The 10109-nt window shown below is 41.0% G+C and overlaps 1 protein-coding gene across 2 annotated transcripts; it reads right to left on the bottom strand.

The window, feature by feature from the left end:
* Nucleotides 1–4120: 4120 nt before the first annotated feature.
* Nucleotides 4121–9873, bottom strand: LOC107093381 (glial fibrillary acidic protein-like). Of its 2 annotated transcripts, none has more exons than XM_015388404.1 (11): nt 9609–9873; nt 9360–9513; nt 7385–7534; nt 6826–6945; nt 6644–6739; nt 6423–6557; nt 6226–6336; nt 6023–6133; nt 5817–5941; nt 4591–5718; nt 4121–4400 (listed from the first exon to the last, which is right to left on the bottom strand). In XM_015388404.1, the coding sequence occupies exons 1-11, from the start codon at nt 9830–9832 to the stop codon at nt 4307–4309; spliced, it is 2448 nt and encodes an 815-aa protein (XP_015243890.1). In that variant the 5' UTR covers nt 9833–9873; the 3' UTR covers nt 4121–4306. The 2 variants fall into 2 exon arrangements, with proteins under 2 accessions (XP_015243890.1, XP_015243891.1); XM_015388405.1 differs by having other exon boundaries at nt 5628–5718.
* Nucleotides 9874–10109: the final 236 nt, after the last annotated feature.

The raw sequence follows: 10109 nt of genomic DNA, 5'->3' as shown, positions 1-10109 counted from the left end.
ATTCACAACACCTGTCCCATTAACCAGGAATCAGAATCAGAAATACTTTAATAATCCCAAGGCAAAATTAATTTCGTTACGTTACTCCATATGTAATAGAATAACTTTAGGACCAGTTTGATAGAACACAATTTCATACAATTTATATAATTAGGGGGTCCCCGCTCCATCTTGCCATCAGTTTTGGGGTCCTTGGTCTGGAAAACATTGAAGACCCCTGCTGTATTGAAAACCTAATGGATGTTTTAAAAAAATCACGCAGCTTCTCTGTTAAATATTTTTGAATAGTGAAGAAGCAGCTTAGTGTTTGATGCTGCTGTTTGTTTACTTCCTATGCATCCCTGTGGGTGCGTCTCCTTTAGCCTTAAAATCGACCCTCTATTTAAGCTCTAAACACTGTAAGAACCACTGAGTGAACCTCTTCTCTCCTATTCTGTTTACTCAATGTTAAAAAGCGGGATGTTGTACATAACTGTCATGATAAATATAAGCAGTAAAATAACTACTTTTCAAGTGTTCCTACTTTCATTTATTGTCATTTAGAGGTTTGCATTAGGGTTACTAACTCCTGAAGCAAATATGTAATCCTTTGTCTTGCATTAAAACCGTTATTTTACAAAATGGCACCAATTTAGCGTTTTTTGTCTCTGCTGATATTAAAGAACCAAAAGAATAACAAAACATTTATTAAATGTACAAATAAACATCAGCCACAGAAGTCTCTCCCTGCAGTGACATTGATCGTCTTGCTGTTGGGGTTTGTTGCATTTTTTCCATTCTCGGCCCCAGAGCCGAACGCTAAGCATGTTTGGCATATGATGCCCAGATCCAATCTCTCCCGATCAGCAGCGGGAGAAGAAGGTGTGGATGTGGATTGAATGAGGACAGAAAACGGCTGTGAGGCGTCACTTCTTGTAGGATAGGATTTGACTGACTGCTTCTGAAGACCGTGAAAAGTGTCAGGACCTCCCCCCTGCCCCACAACCCTCAGGTGTCTCTAGTCCTGTATTTCTGCTTAGCTGCTTGCATACAACTTCCTTCTCCTTTTTCACTCTTTATCATTCCATAGTGACATTCAGTGTAGATCTACTCACATCACCTAAGGATGATCAGTTTTTCAAATTCAGACTACAAACATAATCTGATTTATTAACATTTTACGTATATGTTAGCTCTATGGAACATTTAAAAATAAATTAAAAATTACAATGAAAGTCTACAAAACATGTTTGGTGCCATACTGTAGTGTTAGGTCTACTCTTCATTAAACTCAGGTGCTAACTAAATATAATTTTATTTCTGCATAAATCCAATAGTAAAAGGGCTATAGGAAGAAATTGTGTTGCATCATATATTTTAAGGGACAATATTTTTGTAGTTTAATCGTTTTTACCTTGAATGTATAACCTTTGTTGGTTTCTAGCAAGACAGGGACAACAGATTAAAGCCTTTTGGCTAATTCTGGAGAAATTGCCAATTGTTGATTTTTTTTGCATTGTGCATACCAAATAGACAAATAATAAATGCAGCAGACCGGTCAGAGGTAAAACAGTGAGAAAAGTCATTTTAATTAAAGATTCTAAACTTAATATATTGGTTTTTCTATCTACTTTAACTGACAGGCCAGGCAATGAGAGTACCTTCAGATCACATTGTGTCTTATTTAGGGGTGCATCTACTTTGGTGTGGGGAATCCTTTCGTGGAAACAACTGATCAAATAGATAATTAGGTGGGCAGCTTAACCCACAAAATTGTAATAAGCTTAGAACATAGGAACCAGAATTCAAGCGAGACAGACAGTAGAATACTTAAAGCCGTTTATTGAAAACAACAGAAGCGGGCTGTGGAACTGCGGTTACGGCGGCTAGTGACCAAAGAACAGGGATGGTTCCAGCCAGTCAACTGAACAGAAGCAGCGAGTGCTGCCAGAGACTTCAAGATGTGGAAGGCTGCAGAGTTGACAGTAGACCGGAGACAGGCAGGCAAAACTAACAAGACAGGGGGCAGGCAGGTTCAAAGGTCCAAAGGCAAGAACAGGTTCAGGATCATATGATCAGAACACTAAGTACGATAGACAACTCTCTCTACCAAAGGCTCATTAATCTGGCGTTGTTGACTGGGAACCAGGAAGCTTAAATAGGAATGCGGAACAGGTGGATCTGATGAGGAACAGGTTAGAGCTGGACAGGTGAAAGAAATGAGCAATCAAGCCAGCCATCAGCGCCAAAATCATGAGAACAACAATAACACCCCCAAAATTACGGCCCTTAGAAAATAACAAAATTATTGTTTAATAATTACAGTTTTCTTCCTAGTGGCGGCTAGTAATGTTAGCAATCTTTTGGCTAATTACTGTTCCCTCAAAGTCGTAGCGAAACGGCTGTTCCAACCGTTGCATTTCCGAATTCTCCTGAGTGGTGCCCGACTTTACAAGAGTGAATAAAGTGAATGTGATTGGTTGTTTATCAACAGGGCGGGATTGTTGTGGCGAGAGATTCACAAGCAAGTTTGATTGTAGCCGGTGTCTCAGAAGCATCTTGCTAACCAGTTAGCAACTTAGTGTTAGTAGGTTCCCAATGGAAAATTACATTTGGACCAAGTAGCACTAAATTGGTGACTTAGAAACGACACTGTCAAGGAACGCTATGGACAGCGGAAACATGCAAGAGGAGGAAAGTTTTGTGTAGGAGGTCGTGGATGAATCTCCTCCGTCATACATTTTCTTATTTAGGGGAGAAAAGCGAGAATGAAGATGTTGTGTAAGAGGACGCCAGGGGGGCAGAAGCTTGGTTTGGTGTAGAAGGCTTACAGCCGTACATGTTTGAGCCCTTGCCTCGCAACGCTGCCAGTTCTGTTAGCTCTACGCCTGCTGAAGACACAGACGTCCATCCCGGTGAACATTGGGACAGAACTCAGTGGGAAAGGAAATGATTCTTATTTCAACCGTTGCGTAGCTGCAACATATGAATCAAGATGCTATGAGCGAAAAAAATTGATTGACAGATGTCCATTGATATATGATTGGCCGAATTTAGGTGTTCAGGCTGACGTATAACTAACTGGCCTGCATAAGATAGCGGGGAAAAAACTAATTTTAAGACAGGATTTTTTTTTAAATCGAAATTTTCTAGGTTTTGGGACAATATCGTCTGATAAAGAATATACATGTTTAAGCCAGAATGACTCGACATTTAAATATGATTCCCTATGACTTTAAAGAGTTCAAACTCAGTTAAGTGAAGTCATCATTAAATAACCTAGTTTAACACTGTTGTGTTTTGACAGCAGTAGCAATATGGTATAAAATTACTAATTTTAAATTTGTAATTTTGTATACCGTAGCTAATGCTAGATTGAGAAACAAAGCTTGAATTAGCTCTTGTTATAGTTGAACAAAGAGGTAGCTACTGTTTTGCATTTTTTTTTGTGTCCAGTATTGTGCTTATGAAATTGTCAGTTAATGACAAAGATGGCTGTTTGATATGAAGTCAGAATTCCACTGTTGTAGACAACTATTATCCTGAATATTTATTTATTGCTACATCGATAGCGTAACTAGAAGGAAACAGTTGGCCTCCTAGAGGCTGGATTCCATTAAAAAGTAGCCAATTATAGACAGTTTACTTTCCCAGTTTGGTTCCACCCTAAAGAAACAAAAGTTGACTTTAGCGCACAGAAACATGGGAGTAGGAGACAATCTGCAGGGACATAAAAAGCAAGGCAGCAAAGAAGAAGCATGTGACATATCTGCGGCCTCATGATATTAAATCTGTACTCTGGTACATATGGAGAGCAGTTTCAAATACTGCCTGAATGAGTATTTATTATGTGTGTGCACTTTCTGACAAAATTTTGAATTCAGAGGGTTATTTTTATTTTTTTTATTAATAGGAAAATAGTTGGAAACAATTAGAAAAAAATTGTTACAGTTGTAAAATTTGTCCTTGGAACATTTTAAGTGGTGTAAGTAGTTTTGTAAAGTTTTATGTTTACCACCAAACCAAAACCAGAAACAGCTGTATAAAATGACACTCTGAGGCATGAATCATATGCTTTATAAAGACATCAAATACACGGCGGACAAGGTAATTGAATGCTTGTAACTTTATTTATAGCAGGTAGAAAACAAGGGGTGGGCGTCTAGAGGGCATGGTGAGCGTATCAAGTGAAAAGGTCATTTGCGGTTTTCTTGTCCAGGCTAAAGGGCAAAGGTCAGCAACCAAACAGGGGTTTTGGGTCAGTGCAAAGCTCAGAGGGGAGTGGAGGTTTAAGGGCGGGAGGAAGTCAATACAGAGTTTGTGCTCCTCAGTCGACATCGCAGTCATCTGCAGCACCACTGATGGTGTAGGTCTGCTCTTGGTGGTCCATCTCCAGCACATCGTCGTCCTTTTTAACCGTCCTATAGGGGAGGAGAAAAGACGAGACTTGGAATGAACTCAAACACCAGAGGGGTACACTGATTACTGGCTCAATTGTAGTTCTATTTATATAAGCCATCAGTGAAACCTTTTCAGTTGTGTTACAGCTTCTTAGTTTTAGACAGGCTATATAAAGAGGCTTTGTTCCAAGATACCTGGTGGTACCTTTACCTAATAAGTACTGTTCTTCTCTCTGTCAGCTCCACGGCCTGCTCCACATAGGACTCGGTGTTGCTGTCATGTCCGTCCAATCCATATCCAATCTTGACACCACTTATGTCCCCCTTCCCTGCACCGAACCTACCAACCCCAACCCCGCCTGACAAAGCGACACCTACATCATCTCCAACCTTCCCTACAGTTCCAGCAGTGCCCTGGATTCCTCTCCGCATATCCGAAGGACTCCGTCCTCGGCCTGTGCTTCCATCTTTACCTTTTCCAATTTCAGCCCCAGCACCCCCTTTTCCGCTTGTACCACCAACTGCACTGTTTCCCCCCATTCCCCTGGAACTCAACCCAGTGTCATTTCCAGCAACCCTAACTTCTGTTTCTACACCGTTTCCTTTTCTTATTTCAGTTTCAGCTGCACCTGGAACACCTGGTGAGCTAAGGATATCCCCTTCTGCACCTGTTTCAGCTCCACTGCTGTCACCAGTTCCCCCAGAGCTAAATCCTACCCGTCCAACACCAGTATCTGACCCAGCACCTTGGCCTTCGGCTTTGTCACCATGTCTTCCAGCTGCTAAGACCGAGGTGTTACCATCTGCGCGTCCAGGTCCTCCATTGCTGAATCCCTCACCACCAACATCGGTACTAAAACCTGGAGCAGAAGAGCTCAAACCCTTAGGACTAGTGCCTGAAGAATCAGCACCGGAGCCAACTCTACCATCTTTACCAGAACTAAAGCTTCCAGAGCCTGTACTAGTACTAATGGCACTCTGTCCCTCACTTCCACCATCAGTGCTAAGACTCCCATCAACTTCTCTGACACCACCTTCTCCTTCTCTTAGTGCTTGACCTCCATTCATGCTGGGAACACCTGCTCTACCAGCACCGGTACCTTCAGCAGTTCCAGAGCCTGATCTCATGACTCCTGTAACCATTTCTCCAGTCATTCCTGCAGCACCTCCAACTTCTCCTCTGCTACTTCCTATTGTTCTGCCACCGATACCACTTAAGCCATCAGTGCTTCCTCCACTAAGGCTCACCCCAGCACCAATGGCGCTCATGCTACAGCTGGTAATGGAGAGGGATTTCATCATGCCAGAGAGCCGCAGGTCTTCCCCCTCAATTAACTTTCTGCAAGACAAAAATAAAACAACAACAACATGTATTTGTCACACAGTTCACTGAAATACAGTAATGTAATGAATTATTGGGACTGTTTTTGGATGTACCTGTATGTCGTGATCTCGATCTCCAGAGCCATCTTAATGTTTAAAAGTTCCTGGTACTCACTCAGGTGCAGGGCAATTTTCTTCTTGGTGGATTTGAGCTCAAGCTGCAGGGCCTCAATCCGAGCCTATGGGAACAGATGTGGAAAAGTGGTCACGTGATGACTGTGGCGTGATCAGGTGTCCACCCCGAGTGAGCCGATGTTTACCTGCAGCTCTTCCAGTTCCTTCTTGTACTTTTCTTGTGCCTCTCGAATTTGGACTTCAAGGGCTTCATTTCTGGTCCTCAGGGAGTCCAAGTCCCTTTCTTTGTTTTGTATCTAATAGCATTTCAACATGGATGGTACAAATTACTGACTGGTACTTTATACTTTGTGACTGTTTATTAGCGTATTTGAATGATGAAACTTACATCCTTTTTGGCTCCGGCAATTTCTTCTCTGACGCTTCGAACTTTGTCTACGTGTCTTGATGTCTTTTTGGTTAAATCTTCAAACTTGTTTTTATACCATGAATCCATTTCCTAAAAAGAAAAATTAGAAACCATCTTAGACATCTGTCTAAGAAGAGACCACAGATTTGGCTTTTACCTATTTACTGGTGACTCACCTGGAGGTTTTTGGCAGCGATATCATCGTACTGGGTTTGGATTTGTTTCAAAGCGCCAGCTAGATCAGGCAGAGAGAAGGCACTCTCAGCCGAGACGTGAGCCGTGTAGATCTGTTTCATGAGTTCTTCGATTTCCTACACATAAACGGTGAAAGTCAGGAATCATCTAGGAGGGGAAAAACTGCCGGAATACTTATTCCTCCCACAGAGATCTTAAGAACCTGCTGATGGATTCGCTTCAGGAATTCAATTTCAACCTCCAGCTGCTCCAGCTTTTTCTCCAAAGCGATGCGGGAGGAGGTGGCTTTGTCGACATCCTGGAGAGAGAGCGACATTACCACATGTTTATAATCACAAAGTTGTTGTCATAAGTAGAAAATCTGGATAAAAAAATTGTACCCACTGGACGGAAGGCTTCTATGTCTAACTCGGCCTTCTTTCGTAGCTCCAAGGCCTCCTCGTATTTGATTTTGATTGCCTCTAGTTGGCCAGCTGCAGCCTCCTTAGCAGCCAAAGAAATGTCCTGAAAATAACCAACAGTAATTCCCTTGTCTGTTAGGTTTGGATTTGAACACAAAGAGGTGTGCAGAATGTAGATCAACCCCTGTTGCATTTTTGCTCCATGTATTCATTCTCTTCCTCTCTCTCTGTGTGTGTTTGTGACTGTGTGCCTGCATATGCATGATCAAGTCATCATCTGTGCATGAAGCATAAGTGATGACAGCTGCACTCCATGACACCTAAACTCACTGAGGCACCTCTCCATTTGCCTGCCAGAAACAGGCGCCTTTCACCAGGTAAGGAACCCTGAAAACACCAAGTTGACGTCTTGTAGCGTTGCTCAAACAGAGCTACTAAATCAGTGGGGTGTAAAGCTTCATGCCCTGATGAACATCTGAAATATAGAGGAAAAAAAACAACAAAAAGAATCAGGAGATGCGCTATAAAATATTCTGCCTCACCCGCTGGACTCTCATCTGATCAGCAATCTTCTTCAGCTCCTTCAGCTGCTGCTCGTAGAGCAGGCGCAGACCCGAAGGCTTCTCAAACCGGTTCTGGTAGGCCTCTATCTCTGCTTCCAGTAGCTTGTTCTTCTGCTCCAGCGATCGGACCTGTGAGAACACAAAAGCTCAGCTCTACTGAGATCATCATTCAATTACTTCTCTCTTCAGAAAAGTCATTTTAGACTGATGCGAAAATAATACTCCAATGCCAAATAAACATCTTTCAAGACTTTTATTACTTTTTTTCACACTGAAACCACCTTGAGTAAAGTTTTCCAAACAGAAATCCACTTATTGTTTCAGTTAGTCTCCCACAACAGCTTTTTTATCTCCTTAAACTGACTATTTATCTTCTTTGCAGACTTGCAAACCTTGTTGCTGACTTTTTATCTCATTTAAATCAAAAGTTTGTCTAGGCCATTCCTGGTATGAATTAGCTTTGCTTTGTCTGGGTAAATGCTCATCGCATGGAGGCTAAAATGTTCTAATTCTGAGCAAAGCATCTCCTTTCATACATTTTGCGTCCATTTTTGCCTAATAGATTAAAAGATGTTCTTCGGAATTTCAAAAGTTGGAGATATTGTATTATAACCTAGACCTGTACTTTGCACCGTTTAGCACAGAGGTCCCCAAACATTTCAGCCCCTGGCCCTAATAATAACAAATATACACTATATTTATTTGTAAATATAAAAGATGGAATTATATTCATTTTTAAAAGTCTTTAATGATATTTAGTTATTTTGTTGTTCATTCTAAATATACATCTATTTAACTGGATATGTATTTGTTTGATTGTACATGTGATTTTTTTTCCCATTGTTGCTGCAAGCAAAGAAGTAAGTTTCCTCTGAGTTTTTTTCATTTTTTTTTTCAATTTTTCCATTTTCCATTTTTTTTTTCTTTAATTTAATTTTCAAGTTTCTCTTTTCCAGCTTAAGTTTTTACAAGTTAGATTCAAATTGTTTTACAAACCACATTCTCTTCCTTTCCAGCTTTCTTATTAAGTGAGGAGCAAATATGCATTTTTATTTGTCTGCAATGATGAACATTTTTATTGATCAATGTCTGTCAGCGTTTGCATTGGGCTTCAAGTGAAGAAGAGAATGTGATCTATGTTACACTAATTGAAAAATATTATCTATAAAACTCAATCTAAAAAAATTAAGTTTGAAATATAAAATCTGTAAATAAAAAACTGAAATGCACAATTTAAAAAAATGTTTAATTTAAAAAAATAAGTATTGAAAAAAAAATTAGAGGAAATAGCAAAATTCTCTCAAAAGTCTAATTTTTGAATTTTTCTTTTCATTTACAAATCCTGTTTGTTTGGTTGCAACAATAATAGACTAAAGTTCACTCCATAATGTTATATTTGATGTTCTAAACATATATTAGATGAATGAATAAAGGTTACATTCACTTCATGGTAAATTCATATGAATGTATACAGTAAATGTTGCAGTGTTAAAGTAACACTAAGTCAGAGTAGGACCAAATGTACACTTAAGGTGTTACTTTAACACTGCAACATTTAGTGTGGATATTTTATACATATGTTGATATTTTGCAGCCCTCAGTATATACCTCACGCATTAGATTACAATGATGGTGTAACCACCTTACGACCATCTACTTGGTGTGTCATGACCCCTGTTTAAGGAGCCCTGATCTAGGACGGGGACCATCTATTAAAATTTGGCCTTCCTGATGTTATCTGTTTTCTAATCCTACCAATCATCCTCTGAGATTAAATGACACCCCTTGGCTGGATTTTAATTAAGGGTGTCAGAGTTAAAGGGGTGGAACACAAACACAACAAAGCCTTTTAATGTTTTTATCTGTTGAAAGAAAATGGTAAACCTTCCATTGACCTCCTTAATGTGCTACCGAGTGGTTATCTTTGAAATACAATCATAGATAATGTTTCTACCTTGTCGATGTAAACGGCCAGCCTGTCATTGAGGACGACCATCTCTTGTCTTTCGGTCGTTCTGGTGCTGAGGAACTCCTGGTTCTCAGCTGCTGCAGCATCCAGGTCTATGGGACGTTCTCCACTTGGCCCCACACACACCAAGGCCCCTCCGCTGTCAAACATGGAAAAATATGGAATTTTTAATGAAAGGAGAGAAAAAGGGATCAAATATGCCTCTTATTCTGCATTGAGTTTCTCTGCTCTTACCCAACTCCAACCAGCCGTGACCTGCGTGCAGCAGACACAGTCCTTCGCCCCACAGAGTCCACACACATGCTGCTGGTCTTGGCTCTTGCAGAGTAGCCGACGGAGCCATGACGGACCTCTCTCCTGGTAGGGGACGGGCTGGACACCCTGACCTGGTAGGTCGAGCTGCTGCTGTCCTCAAAGTGACGGCGGTAGGATGAAATTCTCTCTGGGCTGCGACTCATTGTGGCAATCTGATTAAATTACCCTATATCAGGAGTTTATGTGCAGCACTTCCACTTCTCCGCTCCTATTGTTCTCCTCGCCTGTTCGCCCCGAATCTGGTTTTATACCTCTTCATTGCCAGTAATGCTTCTACATGGAGCAGAACCGCCCAGCAGACAAGCTAACAGATGTGGAATGTCGAACCTCTGCTTAGATATCTGTCAGCAGCCTGTGAGGAGCAGATCTGGGCTGGGAAAACAGTTCGCAATGTCAAACGTTTCCTCAGAATACCCAGCA

Source organism: Cyprinodon variegatus, unplaced genomic scaffold, assembly GCF_000732505.1.
Source record: "Cyprinodon variegatus isolate N-32 unplaced genomic scaffold, C_variegatus-1.0 Scaffold422, whole genome shotgun sequence".
NCBI lineage: Eukaryota > Metazoa > Chordata > Actinopteri > Cyprinodontiformes > Cyprinodontidae > Cyprinodon > Cyprinodon variegatus.
The sequence above is the reverse complement of the archived record's forward strand: the minus strand, read 5'-3'. Positions and strand labels throughout refer to the sequence as shown.

Coding starts and splice junctions, on each gene's coding strand:
- LOC107093381 (XM_015388404.1), bottom strand. CDS start 9,832: ATGAGTCGCAGCCCAGAGAGAATTTCATCCTACCGCCGTCACTTTGAG. Junction 6,134..6,225: donor TTGCCGGAGCCAAAAAGGAT/GTAAGTTTCATC, acceptor AAATGCTATTAG/ATACAAAACAAAGAAAGGGA. Junction 5,719..5,816: donor ATCGAGATCACGACATACAG/GTACATCCAAAA, acceptor TTTGTCTTGCAG/AAAGTTAATTGAGGGGGAAG.